Below are 22,329 nucleotides of genomic sequence, written 5' to 3'. Positions count from 1 at the left end.
TCATTGCAACAGCAAAGCTGGGATTTTCACATGAGCCTGTTAGGTTTATTTGAAACTCCAGGCTAAACGATTGACAATTGGGGTTCTAAATTGGAGGTGTAGGGCTCAGCACTAGGCAACAAGAGGAGAGGAGCTTTCCACTCTCCATTCACCCCGCGTGGTCTCACTTCTCTCTTCTACCGGGAGACCTGCAGGAGCACAGCTTGGTCACAGTGGTGGTGCAAGCCACTGCCACCTCCTGCCACATGGTCACAATAGCAGGACCATATCAGTGGGATCATAACTCCTCCAGAAGCTGAGCCAAAAATTAGGCCGTGTCGCTACAAACATCCGCAAGCCCTTTTTTCTGCAACTCTGAGTGTATGGAAATGAACCCTCTGCTCCTGTGGCTGTTTTCCTGCCCCGCCCCCTCCCCCCGCAGTGGTTCTCTTCTTTTACCAAGTCTGCATGGGGCTCTTAATGATTTGGTTGATCTCATGGTCACTTTCTCTCCCCATTCCCAGTCAGTAGTAGGGTGAGGCGGTGCCTCTTGTGAACATCTTTCTCTGAGTTACAAGCAGGTCTCCTTCTGGCTTGGGTGAGAACTTCCCTTTCAGATAAACCAACCTGCCACGCACGAGAGTGGCAAGGAGCTCGCCATGAAGCTGGAAGCCAAGGTACGGGGTCAGCTAGGAGAAAAAAGCACATCGAAGAGTGTAAAGTGAGCTCTTCAACCAAACATTTTGCCACAAGCTTCCATTTAAGAGCCACGGGTTGCCAGATATGGAGATAACACCCAACCCCAGGCTCTTTCCTCTAGGCCTTTGCTATGAGTCTTCCTCTGCAAGAGGAAGCCAGTGATACAGTCACCATGGAGGTTGAATATCCTGTCACTGTAAGACAGTGTTCTTTCAGGTGCATGGTTGAGCAACATCTAAGGATCTCCATGACTAAGCAGCGATGGCAGTTAGAATCTCTACAGGGTCTGAGATACATGTGTACTTCTTTAAGATTTCCTTGCAACTAGTAGACAAAGAGGGAGGGCATTCTATAGTAGGTGAGGGTGCAAGTTACCAACAATAAAAGAGGGTTAGAGAAAAGTCAGACTACCATCCCCTGGGGTTGAGGGAGAGAAAGGGGTGTGCTGTGTAAATACAGAAAGTATGAACTGTTCTTGTACCTGGTTTTTATGCTGAATCATGTTTTTCTTCACCTAAAAATAGGATAATTTTATGGCTGCTGAACTGTAAACCTTTACAGACATCTCCTTCCCCATGTCACCTCCTAGGAATGGAAATCTCCTAACCAGCATCATCCAGGACCTTCTCCAGTAGAAAAATAAACAGTGGCTCATGCTCCTTTTCAGGCTGACGAGTCCCAGATGAAAGAAAGCGGCAATGAAAAACTGGCAAAATGTTATTTTACAACTGCCCCATCTCAGCTGGTCTCTTGCTTTTTCATTCACTGTGTGTCTACCCTCGCATACCTCAGCCTGCTTCCAGAGACCACTACAAGCACATCTCAAACCCAGGACTCATCCTGTTCCCCCATCAACAATTATATCACACAACCCCCTGGTTGGGCCTTTAAAATTCTGTGCCTCATGCCTTTCTCACTACCTCAAACTCCTTGTCTGGATCCCAGACCACCAAGTCAGCATCCATTCCTGGGCACAGTGCCCCCTTGCGGTGATCCAGTCTGCTCAGGCTGGCAGGGTTTTGGCACATCAATTGCACCACGTCATGAAGGGAGAATCCCCTGGATTTTGCTGAGGTCCAGAACAGTGGGAGCCCTGCGAGTGGTTTTGACAGTAATCAGGACACGTAGACTCTATCTCCTGCTCATGGAAGGTCACACATAGTGCTGAGACTGAGCAACTAAAGCTGGAGAGGTCTCTGCCATATTTGAGAGTCACCCTCCATGGCCCTCCATCTGTGGTGGGGACAAGGGTGAATGCATTTATTGCTCATTACATCCCAGGGGCTGAAAACAGAGCTTGGACAGATGCTGCTGCATTCCCCCACGTGCCTTAGCCAACAGTAGCTGTGTGGACGATGCCCACCATCCCTCATCACTGTCCCCGCCAAGTGCATTGTCTTTCAGCATGGCCTGTGCTGGTAAAGCAGGCAGTGCACTGTCCAGACCTGAACAGTAATGAAGCAGCCACACACACCATTGCCCTGGGACAGGGAAGAATGAAGGGACCACATGTGGCAGATGCTGGGCCTGTCACTCAGTGCACTGCTGGAAGGAGCCCAGATACCAGAGTGATGGACATGGTAGGAGAACACAAATAGAATGATGTAGGACTGGGCTAGATACCTGGAGGCTTGGAGGAGTTGGGCAGTAGATAAGGCAGAATACACTTAATGAAACCACTGCAGGAGGGGTCAGAACTGGAGTCTGTGGCAGCCCCCCATTCCCTCGGGAGATGCCCAGCACAGAGTTGCCATGAGAGTACACCAGACACTGAGGCCTCAGAGACTATTCTCCAGAGCTCCCTGGCTGCCTCACTGAGGACTCCAGGATTCATGGGAGGGCCGGGGCAGGGGGTGGCGCTTTTAGCCCTGCGGGGTGAGGAGGCACTGGGGCTCAGGCCCTCTGCTCCCCTGGGGAAGGCAGCAGGGCTCTGGTGGTTTTGAAAGTATTTACCAGAGCTTGCAGCTTCGGATGGCTCTGGCTGAATGCAAGCCCTGCTGGACACCAGCTCGCAGATCCAGCTAGGCTGCTCTAACCCTCTTACCAAACTGCAGTGAGGCAATGCCTCCCCGGGCCTTGAAAAAGTCCCCGTCATTCAAGAGTTTGAGGCCAGGTGAGCAGGGGGTATGGGCTGAAACAACCATATCAATCAGCCCCTCTCGCAGAGCACTCCAGAGCTGCTCCTGGAGGCAAGAGAAAGGGAGAAGTTCACTTCACGGCTGGGTGGAAGACAGACTCCAGAGCACACAAGCGCATTCACTCTGCCAGCTCATCGGACAGGACCTATGTTCTATGCAGAAATTCTCCAGCTCGCTTGAGACATCGTCTCCTGCTAAATGGGTTCACAGTCCATATTCTGCAGGGAGCATGGATTCAGTTGAACAACTAGATATAAATGCAGACAAACACATTCTGGTTTTCTTTCCCTGCCTGGACCTGTGTCCAGTGGATGAGAGAGCTAGTGACCAAACAGCCCCATAGCTTTATCAGGATATCTCAGACTCTAGCGTCTAATCAACTCTCTACAAGCCCAGTGCCCTGCAGCCGACGACACACCAGCCCTGCCAGAACTTCATGAAGGAGCAACCTTCCCCGTGCACCATTCCCGCCCCCTTGCCCTTCCACTCAGAGCTCTATGCCATGCACCTGCCCTGTCCTCGGGGGCTGGAACGTTCCAGGCCTGACCAGCTTCCTGTGATGTCCGCCAAGAGAGTGGAAGCAGTGAAACCTGACGCCCGCCCAGGGGACACCCTGTGTGTGAAGACGGGCTCCAGCACTCCAGGGGTTACTGTTTCGCTCCCTTGGCCGGTGCCCCTTCCACCCCACGCCCCGGTGACCATCCGTCCTGTTTTTGGAGGGATGGTGCCATATTTGGAAAAGGACGAATTGTCCCGTATTTGCCGCCAGCAGGTGCACAGAGGAGCAGGCAGCCGGCAGGGCACTCTGCTATCCCCTTCCCCCGGGGCCCGGGGAAGTGAGGGGAGCACGGGCAGCTGCCTCCTCCTTCCTGTCTCCCCGGGGCTTGGAGGAGCCGCCTCTTCCCCCATACCTCCCTGTGCTGTACTGGGGACCGGGCGATACGGTCGCCCCCGCCCAGCCCTGGTTACGCTCATGAGATCGCCCTCCGGAGCCCCTCTAGGCCCGTTACCTGATTGCCTTTGCCCCTAATCGGAGGGCAGCACTTGTAGCAGGTGGCCCCCGGGGGGATGTGTTCAGACGCTAGGGTGAGGGCGTGGTGGGTAGACTCAGAGGTGAGCAGGGCCCCCTTCCGGCGAGCTTCCCTGAGGATGGGCAGGGCTTGTGCAGAGGAGAGGTGGAGGATGTGGCAGGGCAGCCTGTGGGGGGGAGAGGGTGAGACCGTCACCCTCTGGCCACAGGTGTCACTCGTCTCCCGACGGCGGGCTAAGCAGAACTGCAGCGTCACAGCCAAAGGGGTGCCCTGCGGGGGAGGGGAGGGCTGTAGCCAGCCCACGTCTCACCGGTCAGCTGACAGCCCAATGGCCAGCTGGAGGTAGTGTCCCCATCAGGCCTCGTAATGGAGCGTGGTGGTGAAGCCTCCACGCTCGGGGGTGGTGTCCCCTTGGGGAGGGTCTGAGCCACACGAGGAGGAGGGGCCCCAGCGAGGGCTGGTAAGGCCGAGGGACTAGGGGAGACCCCAGGGGGAGGTGAGTCGGAGGAGAAGCTCCACAGTGGGGAGACGCCCTGGGGAAGGCAGGCCGCAGAAGAGGGGGCCCTAAGTGGCACCTGAGAAGACAGGAGGACTGTTCATTGGGCCTTTTGGAGCCTGTGTGTGACTCGGCCGGAGGGCTGGGCCCCAGGACGCCCAGCCAGGCAGTGCGGGGACGAGAGTGGCTGGGGGCGACCACCGGGGGAGAGTGAGAGACAGCATCCCGGGAACACTGCCTCTGGGCGGGTGGGTGCGCCAGGAGGTAAGGACGCGTGCTTACGCCAACTCACCGCCCCTCTGGGACTGGGTGGGGGGAGGTCACTGGCGCCCCAGCTGGAGGGGCAGCCCCTGTGTGTGCCCTCCCACCTCCTCGTGGGCCACACGCCCTTTTGTGCAACGAAGCAGAGGCCAGACTTGGATGGGGGTGGGCTGCAGCTGGCCAAAGGTCACTGCTGTTAAACCACTTGGTCTCCTCCGGGTGTCCTAACCCCGAGGAAGCTGATTCCCTATTTGTACTAGAGGCAGGGGTCAGCCACAGTCTGAACGGCCTCCATTTCCATGGCCTCAGGGCGGGAATCCAGGAATGGCTGGTACTCTGTGGGGTCTGCAGACACCAGTCAAGGAAATAGGTTTACATCAGGCTTGTGCCTAAAGAACATAGTGATACGCTTCAGGCCCCAGGGGCTATTTATACCAGTGGAGGTCCAGGCCGCAGATGTGCACGGAGGGGGTAACTGCCCAGCAGCAGGGTGTTATTCTGTGACTCCCCTGTCAGCTCGTGCTTGCAACATTCTGCCGTGTTGGGGGTCAGGCCTGTGTCTGTGTGTGCCCTGCACGGGCAGTGTGAAGGGGCCCCAAAGGGGCTTTTCTGGTCTGGTAGCCCTAGGTCTCGAATCTGTGGTCTGTGTAAATAGTGAGGTGTGTTTACCGTCAGTTTCCACCTCAGAGTTGTCATCACCTACCCTCAAGCGCCGGCTTGCACTGGCCCAGGTCTTGCTCTGCGTGGAACTGGAAAGCAGATCCAAGTGGAGGGCAGGGTTAATTAATGCTGGCAGGTGGGAGTTAAGCCCCCTCTGAAGGAAGGCTACTTCTCCCTTTGCCCTCCTTTCCATTTGTGGAAGGAAACGGGAGGGCCCGTTGGGTCAGGCTCTCAGCCATACACCTTAGAGCAGCCCTGCTGCCTCCTGGCGAACGAAAGCTCTCTGAGCAACCACCTGCCACAGCAGTCGGGAGGGGCTAAGATGACACACAAATTAAGCCAACTCCCCACCTTTATGGGGTGGCAGGAAAGGATTGACTCTGCCTAATCTATCAATGGCTTTTCTGGGGTGCTTGTCTGCTGGGGTCCCCGCGTGCTCTGGAATCACAGGCTAGGGAAGTGGATAGGTGGTCTTTGCACGTAGGGTCTGAGGTAGGAAGCCTGAAGCCAATATCTGCTTTCACTTCTCCAGGGCAGGAGCGTTGTCTGCTCAGCCTGGCAGGCCATCCCTTGCCTTGCCCTGCGCAGCTTTTTGTGCAGTCACTTACTTGTGCCTATGCCAACTGCGTGGGAGATGCTGCTTTTCTGATTTGGTAGCCCTGCATCCTGAATCTGAAGAGAGAAAGCAGAGACCTAGGCAGCTGAGCATAGATGGTGACTTACCAAGAGGACACAGTCTGTGCCTTGCAATTCATTCATGGCCATGTGCACATCGTGGAGGCAGACATGGGGGAATTCATTCTCTTCACTTGCAATCAGGGAGCATGGAAACCCAGGGACTCCAGCCTGCAGCATGGACGGGAGCTCATCCTAAAGCAGACAACAGAAGTGATGCACTCAGGCCTGAATGTCCCACTGTGCACTGGTTCTGATGAAGTGGGTCTTTGCCCACAAAAGCTTATGCTCCAAAATATCTGTTAGTCTATAAAGTGCCACAAGACTTCTTGTTGTTCTCGAAGCTACAGACTAACACAGCTACCTCTCTGGTTCTGCCTAAGGCAGCCTTTGCAGGGCTGCATTCCAAGCCTAGCATTAGCTGCAGAATGATAGCCTGGCCGCCTGCAGTGGTGAAAGCAGGGCAGTTACTGAGATCACTGTTACATTCTGCGCTTGCAGGTTATCAGGGACCAGGTTCCACCAGCCCTCCTGGACAGCGATAGTGATGAGAACCACATTTAAACCAATTGTGCCTAAGGACAAATACCTAAACTACTGTCCAGGCATTTGTGACAGCTCTGCTCCACCATGAGTAGGACTGACAATTTCTTCAACCATTTCCCTCCTCAGAAGGTCATATTTGAGTAGACTTTGAAGGTCAAGGAACACCTTGGTTGGCAAATTCTTCATTGCAACAGATCAAAGCTGGTTTTGTGCTGGCACAACTTTGCTGAGGCAGCACCCACTGCTAAATTAGCGGGATTCTATGATTATTATATATACTGACCCGTAGCCCATGGCCTGGAACAACACAACCCCCCCAACACCTGTAAGCTGACCCATAAGAACATAAGAACATAAGAACGGCCATATTGGGTCAGACCAAAGGTCCATCCAGCCCAGCATCCCATCTGCCGACAGTGGCCAATGCCAGGTGCCCCAGAGAAGGAGAGCAGAAGACAATGATCAAGTGATTTATCTCCTGCCATCCATCTCCTGCCCTTGTTCTGAAGGCTAGGGCACCATACTTTATCCCTGGCTAATAGCCATTTATGGACCTAACCTGCAAAAATTTATCAAGCTCTTTTTTAAACCCTAATAGAGTCCTGGCCTTCACAGCCTCCTCCGGCAAGGAGTTCCACAGGTTGACTGTGCGCTGTGTGAAGAAAAATGTCCTTTTATTAGTTTTGAACCTACTACCCATCAATTTCATTTGGTGTCCCCTAGTTCTTGTATTATGGGAAAAGGTAAATAATTTTTCTATATTCACTTTCTCCACACCATTCATGATTTTATATACCTCTATCATATCGCCCCTCAATAGCCTCTTTTCCAAACTGAAAAGTCCCAGTCTCTCTAGCCTCTCCCCATATGGGACCCGTTCCAAGCCCCTAATCATCTTAGTCGCCCTTTTCTGAACCTTTTCTAATGCCAATATATCTTTTTTGAGGTGAGGAGACCACATCTGCACGCAGTACTCAAGATGTGGGTGTACCATAGTTTTATATAGGGGAAGTATGATATCTTTTGTCTTATTATCGATCCCTTTTTTAATAATTCCTAACATCCTATTTGCCTTACTAACTGCCGCTGCACACTGTGTGGATGTCTTCAGAGAACTATCCACTATAACTCCAAGATCCCTTTCCTGATCTGTCATAGCTAAATTTGACCCCATCATGTAGTACGTGTAATTTGGGTTATTTTTTCCAACATGCATTACCTTACACTTACCCACATTAAATTTCATTTGCCATTTTGCTGCCCAATCACTCAGTTTGCTGAGATCTTTTTGTAGTTCTTCACAATCCCTTTTGGTTTTGACTGTCCTGAACAACTTGGTGTCATCTGCAAACTTTGCCACCTCACTGCTTACCTCATTTTCTAGATCATTGATGAACAAGTTGAACAGGATCGGTCCCAGGACTGACCCCTGGGGAACACCACTAGTTACCCTCCTCCATTGTGAAAATTTACCATTTATTCCCACCCTTTGTTTTCTGTCTTTTAACCAATTCCCGATCCATGAAAGGATCTTTCCTCCTATCCCCTGACTGCCTAATTTACATAAAAGCCTTTGGTGTGGGACCGTGTCAAAGGCTTTCTGGAAATCTAGGTATATTATGTCCACTGGGTGCCCCTTGTCCGCATGTTTATTAACCCCTTCAAAGAATTCTAATAGATTAGTTAGACACGACTTCCCTCTGCAGAAACCATGCTGACTTTTGCCCAACAATTCGTGCTCTTCTACGTGCCTTGCAATTTTATTCTTTACTAGTGTTTCTACTAATTTGCCTGGTACTGATGTTAAACTTATCGGTCTATAATTGCCAGGGTCTCCTCTAGAGCCTTTTTTAAATATTGGCGTTATATTGGCCGTCTTCCAGTCATTTGGTACCAAAGTGGATTTAAAGGATAGGTTACAAACCACTGTTAATAACTCCGCAATTTCACATTTGAGTTCTTTCAGAACCCTTGGGTGAATACCGTCTGGTCCTGGAGACTTGTTACTATTCAGCTTATCAATTAACTCCAAAACCTCCTCTAATGTCACTTCAATCTGAGTGAGTTCCTCAGATTTGTCACCTAAAAAGGCTGGCTCAGATTTAGGAACCTCTGTAACATCCTCAGCCGTGAAGACTGAAGCAAAGAAATCATTTAATCGCTCCGCAATGGCACTGTCTTCCTTGATCGCTCCTTTTATATCTTTATCGTCCAAGGGCCCCACTGCTTTTTTAGCAGGCTTCCTGCTTCTAATGTATTTAAAAAACATTTTACTATCGTTTTTTTAATTTTTGGCTAGCTGTTCCTCAAAATCTTTTTTGGCTTTTCTTACTACATTATGACACTTAATTTGGGAGTGTTTATGTTCCTTTCTATTTTCCTCACTAGGATTTGACTTCCACTTTTTAAAAGCTGCCCTTTTCTCTCTCACTGCCTTTTTAACATGGCTGTTAAACATGGCTCTTGTAACAACACCTGGAGCTGGGATTCTGTCACCAGCTTCCACAGGAGCCAGGGCCAAACCTTTCCCCACTGAAGTCAGTGGGAGTCTTTCCAGTGGATGCAGATTCATTACCAGTATCCTCAGGACATGTTCTGCATCCCTTCCCCCAACGACCCCAGGGCAGCTAGGCAGATCAGCCAAGTTGGAGGCATTTTCAGTGTTACTGATTGAACCACCACCAAGACTTTGTTGGACTGATCCGTTTCTTCTGCTTTATTTTGCAGTCTGCACTGAGTGTACAGCTTTTCTTGAGAGACTTGCAGCAAGATTTCCATAAGTGCTAAGCACCTTGGCTCCCTACACTGAAACTTCCCAGAGAGGAGATGAGACCTGGTATCCGCCCTTGCCCCTGTTCCAGCTGGCACTCCATGCTGGTACTCCATCCACTGACCTGGTTTCCAGGGACGACTCCTCCCCAGAAGGCTACGTCTACATAGAACTGTCCTTTGGCAGACTGCAGCTTGGCCTCCAAGTTTTCCACAGTAGTGGTTGGGGAAAGACAGTTCCTGGAGGGCAGAGAGTGGGCAGACAGAGGGCAGTTTAGCTAGACCCACACCCCTCCCTAGCCTGGCAGGGAGAGTGCTACTGAGCCATAGGAACCGTGCACATGTGGAACAGGGGCTGAGGAGAGTGCAGGCTGGATAGGGGCCCAGCTAGCTCCCACAGAAGATAGTAGGGAGATCTCCCTTTCCGGTGTGGCGCTGGGAGCACAAGTGGATAATATGTTGGGATGGGAGTGGACAGAGGGTGATTAAGACAAAATGGAGATCACAGCAACCAGCACTTTGGGGGGCCCCTAGAACACTCGTCCCCGCCAGGCACTTACTTTAGAGCGCCCAGGCTCCACAAATGGAGACTTCCTCGTGCCCTGCCAGCAACAAGCCTCTTTCTGTTCCTATCCCCTGTGGACGGTCTGCTCCAGCTCTCTATGCTGGGTCCCTACGTCCCCTAATTCAGACTTGGGGGTGGACCTCGGAGCGAGGATCTTTTCCCCCCCACCCTTAGAATAAACTTCAGATGAGAACTCCTTTTCTCTTTGTGCAGAGTAGAGCCCTGCGGGTTCCAGGTGTGGCCAGCAGAGAGTACTGTTTGATCACATTTGTCACTCGGGCAGGATTTGCTGGGACCAGGTAGATTCACCCCGCAGTGTATTTCCCTTGCAGCTCTGAGCTACACTGTGCAGGGGATTTGTCCTGCACTCCAGATTGTGCGGGGTGATGGAGAAGAGCTTCACTCAGCAGCACTGCCACAGAGGAACTTTCCTTCAGCCAAGGCAGGGCATTCCCTCACCAGGCAGGAGTGGAGCAAATAACACGTACCCACTGAGCATCCTCCTGTTCTTTTGGCACCCCACGCATCCTTCCCCCACAGTAACTCAGCAGCATTATGCAGGCAAACGGTGACATGTCCGTCTTTGGCACAAAGCAGGCTGAAGTCCTGTGACAGACTCTCAGCTGAGGTAAGTTTGCTTAGGTTTATCCTTTCTATCAACGGAGGGTCTGCCCCATTCTGCAGGGGCCCTGATCCAACCCCATTGCAGGCAATGGAAAGATCCCCAGAGATTTCAGTGGGAGATGGCTTGAGCCTGATTAGCTACATGCAGGACAGGCATGTCTCCAAGACTCAGACTCAGCACAATGCACAGTGCAAAGCCACTTCGCTCTCCCTTCCCTGTACAAGGCCCGTGCAATCCTGCATGGGCAGGCCCTTCCCCGTGCACGTCAGGAAGGAGGCAACCCATAGGGGCATGCGGTACAGCTGCTCCCTCCCTCCCCTGGTACCGTACTGTGGCATATCCACCAGGGTTGTGACGCCTCTGGCAGCAGCAGCCTTGGCTGCAGAAGAGGAACCCTCCCAAGCTGTGTGCCCTGGCTCACAGGTGTGAATGTGAGGATCTGTGATCCCAGGCATCACCACCAGATCGCCGACATCCAGCACCTGCAGGGAGAAGGGAACTTGCTGGCCCTTTAGTGGGAGATGGGTTCAGCTCCAGTTGTGACCCAGTCTAATCGAGTGACCGCTGTCCTAGGGAAGCGGGAGGGGGCACGGCCTCAAGGCCGGGGTAAAGAGGGAGATTCTGGATGGGGCCTGGGACAAGTTGCAGCCTCCTGCAGGAGTCCCAAAGAGGCCTAGCAGGGAAGGCCGCTGTCTGGGTGGTGTTAGCTGGCAGGCAGCGAGCGCCCAGCAGTGCTGTCTGTGAGGAAGCCCTTTTGTCAGGACACTATTGTTTCTTTCAGACTTCGTTGCATGGCAGGGTGGAGCTGCTGTGGGGCAGGGTGTGATGGGGTTTAGGGGTCCCCCTGCACTGCACCCCATTTGCTGGCAGGAGTGACTTTCACTTAGCAGGTACAACAGGAGGTTTATTAGGCAACAGATGCCCAGTTTTTTACAGAAGTGTTAGTACAGCAGTTACAGACAGTTATTTTAACCCATTTTGGGGAGAAGACCCCAAGGGGTGCCCCTTTGGGGTGTAGCTTTTCCCCTTCCCCAGGCTGGCTGCCTTTTAGCTCTTTTTTTCCCTAGCCTCTGACTGCCACCCCCGATTTAAAAACTACCTTGGCTTCTCCCTTCTTTTTGTTTAGGGCAGAGGTGTTACCTGCCAGTTGTAGCCCCAGGGTCATCCTTAGCCACTGGGAGCTGCTTTGCTTGTCTCTTACATCCAGCCTGAGTCTTGCATTTGCACTTCCCCCACTCCATCACATCTTTCCCCCCTTCCAGACCGAACTGAGCGGGGTCACTTAGTCAGTGACCTGGGGAAGTTTGGGGCCCTCCCTGTGTGACAGGGCATTGGCTATGGTGTTGTTGTTCCCCTTCACATGGACCACCTCCATGTTGTAGTCCTGCAGGAACAGACCTCACCCCAGGAGCTTGGTGTTGGCCCCTTTTATGTGATGCAGCCAGGTCAGGGGTGAGTGATCGGTGTACACAGTGAAACGCCATCCAAACAGGTACGGCTGCAGCTTTCCCAGCGCCCACACCATGGCCAGACATTTCTTCTCTATGGCCGCGTAGGTTTGCTCCTGGGGCAGCAGTTTCTTGCTTAGGTACACGATGGGGTGTTTCTCCCCCTTGTTATTTACCTGCATTAGCACAGTCCCCAGCCCCACGTTTGAGGCATCGGTGAACACCAGGAAGGGTTTGTTGAAGTCTGGATTTGCCAGCACTGGGGCCCTGACCAGAGCCTCCTTTAGCACGCAGAGGGCCTCTTGGCACTGCTTGGTTTAGACCACCTTGTTAGGCCTTCCCTTTTTACACAGCTTCATGAGGGGGGCTGCGATGGAGCTAAAGTGGGGCACAAACCTTCGGTAGTACCCCGCCATCCCAATGAAGGCCTGGACCTGTTTTTTAGTTTGGGGTGTGGGCCAATTTTTGACAGCCTTTACTTTAGCAGGCTCTGGCTTTAAGCAGCCGCTGCCCACCTTGTGGCCCAGGTAGGTTACCTTAGCCATTCCCACCTTGCACTTCCCTGCCTTGATAGTTAGCCCAGCCTGCTGGAGTTAGTCCAGCACCTGCTTGACCTGGGACACATGGTCCTCCCACGTCTGGCTGAAGATGCAAATGTCGTCTATGTAAGCCAGGGCAAAGCTCTTCATCCCTTTTAGTAGCTGGTTTACCAGGTGCTGGAAGGTAGCGGGTGCTCCCTTGAGGCCAAAGGGCAGGACCAGGAACTCGTAGAGCCCCACAGGGGTGATGAAAGCCGACTTGAGCCGGGCATCTTTGTTTAATGGCACTTGCCAGTACCCCTTGGTGAGGTCTATGGTGGTGAGGTAATGGGCTTCCCCCAGCTTGTTTAAAAGGTTATTAGGCCTGGGCATGGGGTAGGCGTCCAATACAGTGATGGCATTAAGCTTGCGATAGTCCACACAAAACCGAACAGACCCATCTTTTTTAGGGACTAACACCACGGGAGAGGCCCAGGGGCTGGAGGAGGGTTGGATCACCCCCAGAGCCAGCATGTCTTCAACCTCCCGCTCTATGTCCTGAGCCGTCCTCCCTGTGGCTCTGAATGGCACACACTTGATAGGGGCGTGGGTGCCTGTCTCTGTTCGGTGGACAGCTAGGTTAGTGCATCCGGGTCTGTTAGAAAACAGCTGTTGGGGTGAATGCAGCACCTTCTTGATCTTTGTCTGCTGGGCAGGGGTCAGCTGGTCTGAGAGGGGAATAGACTCCAGCAAGGAGCCGGCTCCAGTTTCTGTGAGCAAATCCACCAAGGGATTATCCCCCTTCCCCTCCCAGTGTCTGCACACGGCCAGCACCGAGTTCTCTCTGTCCCAGGAAGGTTTTATCATGTTTACATGATAGACCCGGTGGCTGTGGGCCCAGTTTGACAGTTTTACCACATAATTTACGTTATTTAGCTGTTTGATGACCTTGAAGGGCCCATTTTAGGCCGCTTGCAGCTTGTTTCGCCGCACAGGTACAAGGACCATTACTTGGTCCCCAGTGGCATAAGCTCGGGCCCGGGCGTTACGATCATACCAGACCTTTTGCTTCCTTTGGGCCTTGGAGAGGTTCTTCCTGGTCAGGCCCATGAGCTTGGTGAGTTTTTCCCGGAAGGTCAGTACATACTGTACCACTGACTGCCCTTTAGGAGAGGCCGTCCCCTCCCACTCTTCTCTGAGCAAGTTCAAGGGTTCCCGTACCCTCCTTCCGTACAGCAGCTTAAACGGGGAGAACCCCGTGGCTTTCTGGGGCACCTCCCTCTATGCAAACAGCAGGTGGGGTAAATACTTGTCCCAGTGATGGGGGTGCTGGTTTATGAAGGTTCTTAGCATCTGCTTTAGAGTCCCATTGAACCTTTTCACCAGCCCATTGGTTTGCGGGTGGTAGGCTGTGTTGGACCCCACACTTGTCCCACAAGCTTTGCAGCAGGGCCGACATGAAGTTGGACCCCTGATCTGTGAGGACCTCCTTGGGGAACCCCACTCTGCTGAAAATGGACAGCAGTGCATCTGCCACGGTGTCAGCGTCGATAGAGGTCAAGGCCACTGCTTCTGGGTATCGCGTGGCAAAGTTTACCACCACCAAAATATATTTTTTCCCCGAACACGTTGCCTTGCTGAAGGGTCCCACTATGTTCATAGCCACTTTTTGGAAAGGCTCCTCTATGATGGGCAGTGGCCTCAGGGCAGCTTTTCCCTTGTTTCGGGTCTTTCCCACCCTTTGGCAGGGATCGCAGGACAGGCAATATTGACGGACCACTGCAAAGATCCCAGGCCAAAAAAGTTCTGTAACAACCTTTCCCTAGTGCGGTGAATCCCGTGGTGTCCTGCGAGCGGGACATCATGGGCTAGGTACAGCAGCCTGCGCCGGTACTTTTGGGGAACCACCAGTTGCCTCTGGAACTTCCATGGCTCCGCTTTGCATCTGGGAGCCCATTCCCGGTACAGGAATTCCTTTTCCCACAGGAATCTCTCCCTGCAGCCCTCCCCCACCTGTGGAGCTGGGCTGAGATGGGCCAGTTCCCTCAGCTCCTGCAAGGAGGGGTCTCTCTGCTGCTTTGCCTGGAACTTTTTGGCTGGGGCAGGGGCGGAAGCTACTTCCCCATCCCTGTCTGGCTTCAGCACCCCTGGCCTGTGAGACTTGGTTTTTGGGGGCTCCCTTTCTCTCAGGTTTGGCCCTTGTGGCTTTCGCTGGGCCTGTACCCCTGAATCTGGGGAACGCACCCCTCGTTTTTTTTGGCTACGGGTTAGGACCAGGGCACGAGGGCGTTTACCTGGCCAGTTCTCCAGGTCACCCCCCATCAGTACATCCACCGGCAAATGGCTGTGCACGCCCACCTCCTTGGGGCCTTCCTTGTCCCACCATTTTAGGTGCACCCTCGCCATGGGCACCTTGAAAAGGGTTCCATCAATTCCTGTTACCGTTAGGTGGGAATTGGGTATCATGCGGCCCGGTGCCACTACCCCGGGTCGGGCCAGCGTTATGTCAGCGCCTGTGTTTCAGAACCCTGTGACCTTTTTTCTGTCTACCTTGAGGTGTGTGAGACACTTGCTCCGCAGAGGCATTGCTGCCCCCACTCTGTAAACTGACCTCTGAGCATTTGGCCCCCCTGAGGAGCTGGTTTGTGGGACGGACTTGGCCCAATCCAAGTACCCACTGTTAGCACCACCCGCCTTGGCTGCCAGCCCCTTTGGCTTCTGGGACTCCACCCAGTTGACTCCATGACTCCCCGGCCTGCTTAACCTGTCTGGGAGCTTGGGGCACTGAGCGGCTCTATGCCCCTTTCGCCCACAGCGATAACAGCCTGGGTCTTGTTGTGTCCCTCGGGCTGGCTGCTCTGTCCAGGCTCTGCTTGGCTCTCTGCGGGGGTGGGTGGCCGGCCCCTCTTTCATGCGCTCGCCCAAGAGGTGGTCCCCTCTGTCGTATGGCCAGGAACCGGTCTCTCTGAGATTTTTGATTCCTCCGGGACTCCCTCTCTTTGTGGGGCTCACTTTTAAACATGGCCCGGCTGTTTGTGAAGTCATCTGCCAGTTTCCCTGCATTGTGTGAATCCTCAGGCCTCCGGTCCACGAGCCACACCCTCAGCTCAGGTCAGCACATCTTGTAGAATTGCTCCAGGACCGCCAGCTCGATCAGGTCCTCTACGGACTGGACTCCCATCCCGAACACCCACTTCCGGTAGTACTGCCTCAGGCGGGAGGTCGTATCTACATAGGTTTACTCTGGCCTCTTTTGTGCCTCCTGGAACTTCTTCTTGTACATCTCCGGAGTCAGCCCAAACTGATGCAGCAGGGCCTGTTTGACCCGTTCATAGTCCCCAGGCTGCAGCCCCTCCAGCTGGCTGAGCACCGCTGCGGCCTTCTGGCCCAGCAAGGGGGTGAGGTGCTGGAGCCACTCAGCTGTGGGAACCTCGTGCAACTCACAGGCTCGCTCAAAGGCGATAAGGAACTTGTCCATGTCCCCTGGGTCCTGACACTGGGCCAGCACGCGCGTCTCCAAGTGACTGGCCACCCCGAGCCGTCTGGCCCTCTCCCCGCTTACCGCAGCTGGGGCCTCTTGGCGTCTCGCCTCTGCCATGGCCCGCTCATGCTCCCGCTCTCGCTCTCTCTCCTCCCGCCGTCTCTCTTGTAGCTGGTGCTCGTGCTCATGCTCTCTTTCCCGTTCCTGGCGCTTGTGCTCACGCTCTTTTTCCTGTTCCTGGTGCTCCAGTTCCTTTAATCTCACCTCGAGCTCCAGCCGCCGCAGCTCTGCGACGGGGGACTCTGCCCACGATGGATTACCGCTAGCTGAGCGCAACCTGGCGGGCACCGTGTGTGTTTGACGGCGTTGAGCCCCCGCTCCTGTCGGAGAACCCGAAACGCTTCCCGAGGGTGACCGGCCACTTCCTGCCGGGACAGGCTCTGCCCCCCCGGATCGGTCATTCTCTTCCAGCTGGGCAATCAGCTGGGCCTTGGTCGCCTTCCCCACGGTCAGGTCCCTCTCTCTGCACAGCCCCGCTAGCTCTGCCTTCAGGAGTCGGGTATAATCCATCTCTCCACTGTCTCCCGGGGTATCCGCTCACCAGCAGCAGCTTCAGGAATTGCTCTGTTCCACCTCTGGCTCTTGTGAGGCTCCTTCCTTCTCTTGCGCTCAGTCAGCCACTGCTGGGAGCTCATCCGTGGGTGCAGTGCATCCCACTTCTGAACCAGGGTGATGGGGTTTAGGGGTCCCCCTGCACTGCACCCCCTCCGCTGGCAGGAGTGACTTTCACTCAGCAGGTACAACAGGAGGTTTATTAGGCAACAGATGCCCACTTTCTCACAGAAGCAACAGTACAGCAGCCAGAGACAGTCCTTCCAACCTGTCCTGGGGAGGAGACCCCGAGGGGTGCCCCTCTGGCGTGTAGCTTCCCCCCTCCTCAGGCTGGCTGCCTTCCAGCTCTCTCTTCCCCTAGCCTCTCACTGCCGTTCCCCGATTCAAAAACCCAGCTTGGCTCCTCCCTCCTCTTTGTTCAGGGCAGAGGTGTTACCTGCCAGTTGTAGCCCCAGGGTCATCCTTAGCCACTGGGAGCTGCTTTGCTTGTCTCTCACATCCAGCCTGAGTCTCGCATTTGCACTCCCCCCACTCCATCACACAGGGCAATACAGGGGAGCAGGGATAGGCACAGGAGCTGCCCTGGCAGGAGCACCCTGTCCATGAGCGAAGCAGGAAGGCTTTGCCCTGGAGGCCCAGCTTCAAGGGTGCAGCGCAGCCTGGCAAAACAACGGTAAACTCAGCTTGGTCACTCAGGGTGCATGGTAAGCACTGTGCTACCCCAGCAGCTGCCCTCAGAGTATGATTGCCAACCCCCCTGCATGCACACACATATACATGCACACACACACTCACATCCAAGCCCAAATGCACACACAGACATGCAGGCACACACACAAACAGACATGCACACACATACACAAATACACACATGCACACACACAACTACACTTTCAAACACACACACAGACATGCATGTGCATGCATACACACACAACTACACACAGGTGCACGCACATACTTCAGGCTGCACTAGAAGTGGACCGAGAAGAAGGAGCTGCTGGAAGCTGTGCAGTGGCAATATGTGGGACTCCAGAGGGGACTTTTTTGTCCTTGATGCTCCAGAGGCCCAGATGGGGAATGCAGGGCACCGGCAGGGTCACCCTTTACAATGTGAAGCTTCTTTGAAGGCAACGTCCTGCTGCACCCAGTTTCCTCCGTGCGCGCTAGAGACCTGCTGTATTGCCAGGGATGAACTTCCATCAGCCGCTCAGTGACCCCTCCTCAGGCACCCGCTGCCAATGGAGCAGAGACAGTAACTCACTTGTCCTCTTGCCAGTCAGTGCACAAACAGCTTTGTTAGCTGGTCAGCTATTCTCACCAGACCTGTTGCACCACAGAGGGTTTGCAGGCAGGAGACTGTGTCTTTGACTTAATGTTAGAAATGTGAGCTGCTTTGATCAGACCTGAAGATGATACATATGGCTCCCGACTGGTGGATTAACTTGTAGAGGCAAGTGAGCAATATGAATTCTTGCATTTTCAAGTGGAAGATTTGCTGCCTTCAAATAATGGCCCACTGCCCTGTGTGCTCCTGCCAGCCAGCCAGCCAGCTCCCTGGGTCTGCTACTTGAAAGCAAATCCCAGGGGCTGTCAGCACAGCCCGTTTCAAGGTCTGTTCAAGGAGAAAATGCAACTCCCCTGGCTCTGCTGCTGGTAGTCAACTTTTAGACAGGGGCAGACCCCTCCCATTCCTCTGCCTTATCATAGTGCTCCCAGGCACTTGATTAAACTGCCTCTCTGCTTGGGAGCAGGGCAGGGGAGCGGGGCAGCAAGGCAGGCACCTGCAGCTGCAGGTTGTTACATAGAACGAAACGGACTGGCGAACGTTTGCAAGGTGTCTCTTTTCGTCATGCCTAGCTCCAGATGGGGCTCCCGGGGTCTCACGGCAGAGCCCACAGGAATGGTACGAGCTGTTTGCTTGCCTCACTGTCCCATGCTGATGCTGTAGCCTGAGGGTCTAATTCTGCACTCTCCCACCAAGTCAGTGCTGTCACAACAGCAGAAGGCTGATGTGAGAGAGAGTAGACACCGGCCCTGTCTAAGGAACAGGAGGCAGCAGAAGGTTTCGCCCTGTGGGCTCCTCCCATCCATCACTGTGCTTTGGCACTCAGCAAAGGAGTCCCCTCTAGATCGCAAGGTACGGCAGGTTTCAGTGAGGCCTGTTGGCAGGTCCATCACACAGCACAGGCGCAGGGAGAGATGTGGGGTCATGTATCCCAGCCTAGGTCAACGGCATAGAGGACAGCAGCCCCACGCTGAGATCTGGAGCATGTGTAATGAGCTGGGAAGTGACCCTGGCAAGCTCTGGGTAAGAGCTAGGTATTGACTATTATTATTGGTATAGCTGACTGTGCAAACCCAGCACTGCCTTCCCCCAGGGAGCTGCTTCTGCCACATCAGTTCAACTAGCCCTTTGGCCCATACTCACCTTCTCTCCACTGGCCCAAGCCCAGCTCCTCCTGGGCAGAATGTTGGCTATCTTGCCATTGCAGATGATGATTTCAGCTGGGCAGATGGTATTATCCAGCACCACTCTGTTACTTCTCACCACCGTGACCTCTGACCCCACCTCCATGCTGGCCGCCCCTGCGTGGGATGGGAAGAAATGTGGACGCTGAATCCAAGGACATAGTACAGTGAAGGAGAATACCAGGTGGCTGGACTCTGCTGTTTGGCTCCCAACACGGAGAAGTAAACCCACCGAGGGATGTTGGTGTCAGAGGCAGGGTGGGGAGAAGGGAGCTGCTCCCAAAGGAGTCGTAGAATCCTAGGGCTGGAAGGGACCTCAGGAGGTCATCTAGTCCAGCCCCCTGCCTAGAGCAGGATCAACCCCAACTAAATCATCCCAGCCAGGACTTGTCAAGCCAGGACTTAAAAATCTCTAGATTCCACCACCTCTCTAGGTAAAGCATTCCAGTGCTTCACTACTTTCCTGGGGAAATAGTTCTTCCTAATATCCAGCCTACACCTCTCCCTCTGTAACTTCAGACCATTGCTCCTTGTTCTGCCATCTGTCACTAGTAAGAACAGCTTCTCTCCATCTTCTTTAGAGCCCCGCCGTCAGGAAGTTGAAGGCTGCCATCAAATGGCCCCTCACTGTTCTCGTCTGCAAACTAATAAGCTCAAATCTCTTAGCTTCTCCTTGTAGGTCTTGTGCTCCAGGCCCCTAATAACTTTCATTGCCCTCCACTGAACCTGCTCCAATGCATCCACATCCTTTCTGTACTGGGGGCGGGGGGCAGAACTGGATGCAACACTCCACATGTGGCCTCACCAGTGCTGAGTAGAGGGGCATAATAACTTCTCTAGGTCTTCTGGAAATGCTTCTTCTAATGCACCCCAATATGTCCTTTTGTGGAGGCATCTCAACAGAACACAATTTGCTTCCTTCCCTGTGCCTGCTTATGGCCTTTATTGTTAGAGCAGGGGCCAGAGGTCCAACCAGAGAGATCCCCTGGTGCCATGCCCTCAACATATTCAGAGTCAAGTACCATTCCTCCCCCGCTCCCACCCTGGCCGCGTCTACACATGCACGCTACTTCGAAGTAGTGGCGCCAACTTCGAAATAGCGCCTGTCACGGCTACACGTGTTGGGCACTATTTCGAAGTTGAAATCAACGTTAGGTGGCGAGACGTCAAAGTCGCTAACCCCATGGGGGATGGGAATAGCGCCCTACTTCAAAGTTGAACGTCGAAGTACGGCACATGTAGACGATCTGTGTCCCACAACATCGAAATAGTGGGGTCCGCCATGGCGGCCATCAGCTGAGGGGTTGAGAGACGCTCTGTCTCCAGCCCCTGTGGGGCTCTATGGTCATCGTGTGCAGCAGCCCTTAGCCCAGGGCTTCTGGCTGCTGCTGCGGCAGCTGGGGATCCATGCTGCATGCACAGGGTCTGCAACCAGTTGTTGGCTCTGTGGATCTTGTGTTGTTTAATGCAACTGTGTCTGGGAGGGGCCCTTTAAGGGAGCAGCTTGCTGTTGAGTCCGCCCTGTGACCCTGTCTGCAGCTGTTCCTGGCACCCTTATTTTGATGTGTGCTACTTTGGCGTGTAGACGTTCCCTCGCAGCACCTATTTCGATGTGGTGCTGCCCAGCGTCGAAGTTGAACGTCGACGTTGCCAGCCCTGGAGGACGTGTAGATGTTATTCATCGAAATAGACTATTTCGATGTCGCTATATCGAAATAAGCTATTTCGATATAGCGTGCACGTGTAGACGTAGCCCCTGAGTGCAGCTTACCATCTACATGGAGTGGAACAGCACGGCGGGGAGCTGGGACACTTAGTGCTGTCCTATGAATGGGGAGCTCTAGAGAGTGAGTGACTTGTGAACGGCCATCTAGTAAGCCAGACAGGTCCTGCACCCCTAGCTAGCACTTCAAGCCCAAGCCCCCTTCTTCTCTGGGCGCTTATACCTCAGCGTAGTCAGGCTGGATGTTGGGACTAAAGGGTGCTCCTAAATCCCTTCTGACAGCTCCAGCTCAGTCTTGCTCCAGTGAAGTCTGTGCGGGTTTTGCTATTGACTTGAACATGAGCAGAATTTGTCCCCACCCCTTTCCAGGTACAGATTTTCCTGGGACTTTCCTTGTGTTTTTCATCTTAGGGTGTATGAAGTGGCGCTCCTTACGCAGTGGAGGCCTCCCCCTTCAGGCCCCAGGAGAGCAGTATGCACTGTCTCTCATCCCATTGCTGTACCCCTGCTGGGTGTCTCACCCCTGGTCACTTGCCAGCTGCATGTGGAACCCAAGACCACAGCTCAAGCGACCTAGGATAGAACTCTCCTCCGAGGGCTCTGTGGGCGTGGTTGGGAGCTGGAGGAGTCTCCAGCTCTGCTAAGGGTAGCTATAAATGCAGCCCAGGGGTTAGGACAGGAACCTCAACACACCGGCAGAGATTGGCTAAGGTTTGTAAGGGTTGATCAGGCCTGTGAACACAGCCCTATTGCAGGAGAATTGCTGCTAGCTAGTCCTAAGCATTCTCACACCTGATGGTGGGGTATGTTCCTTACTCACCTGGCTGGGAGGCTTCCCTGTGTTTTGTAGGCATCCTAAGCTGGTGCTCTCTCTGCCTTTCTGCCTGGCTCCCCTGGGGGTTGGCTTCACTTCTCTGTCTTGCGCTTGTGAGTGTCTCCTCTTTCAATGAAGGGGGGACTTTTCAAATGACCCCAGAGAGGATTTTCCTCTCTTCCTCAGCTGGGACCTGGCAGGGAGGGGATGGTTAATATTTGATAATCTCTGTGCTTTGCAAACAGAGAGCCACTTTTACCTAGTGCAGGCCAAGTACTCCCATGGCTTTGAACTCACGTATTTTGTTCTATTTCTTAGCATAAGTTTATTGCTGTGGCAAGCACTGGAACAGATGACAGTGGAACAAGGGACAAGTGCCGGCTTCCTCCCAGCCCAGCCAGTTTGCTTTGCATGGTCTGTGGGGAGCTCCTCCAGGTCTGCGTAAGCGTGCTGCTTGCTCAAGTCTTCCATCAGACGGTCTTAAACTGCAGAGGATGACATGAGTCTGAACTTTCTGAGATCATGTTCTTGCTTAGACTGCCAGCTCTCTGGGACAGGGAGTGCCTCTTTGTTCCGTGTTTGTCCAACACCTTCCACGCTGGCCTCCTGGGCTGGGGCTGGGGCTCCTTTGTAGATTCGACTGGCTCTGCTGCAGACAGTTAGATTTTGCAAAATTGCCAACAATGCGTTATTATAATTATCCATGCTTACAAGGTTTTTTTTCCTTTTATTAGACAATTTATCTTTGAGGCCCGTGTATTCAGTACTTTCTTGAAAACTTTGCATGGACTTTAACTTACCCATATTCCTGGGGTTC

The 22,329-nt window shown here is 53.6% G+C and overlaps 1 protein-coding gene across 1 annotated transcript; it reads right to left on the bottom strand.

The window, feature by feature from the left end:
• Window positions 1-503: 503 nt before the first annotated feature.
• LOC142018689 (allantoinase, mitochondrial-like) lies at window positions 504-21,552 on the bottom strand. The gene is given in 12 exon segments (XM_075004655.1): window positions 504-668; window positions 1,160-1,192; window positions 1,599-1,771; window positions 2,723-2,861; window positions 3,827-4,013; window positions 4,856-4,949; window positions 5,308-5,353; window positions 5,988-6,134; window positions 9,380-9,494; window positions 10,775-10,926; window positions 18,935-19,092; window positions 21,519-21,552. Coding segments are annotated over 12 exon segments (1,443 nt in total).
• Between the last annotated feature and the right edge of the window lie 777 nt (window positions 21,553-22,329).

This window comes from Carettochelys insculpta, chromosome 10, assembly GCF_033958435.1.
Source record: "Carettochelys insculpta isolate YL-2023 chromosome 10, ASM3395843v1, whole genome shotgun sequence".
Taxonomy (NCBI): Eukaryota; Metazoa; Chordata; order Testudines; family Carettochelyidae; genus Carettochelys; species Carettochelys insculpta.
The sequence above is the reverse complement of the archived record's forward strand: the minus strand, read 5'-3'. Positions and strand labels throughout refer to the sequence as shown.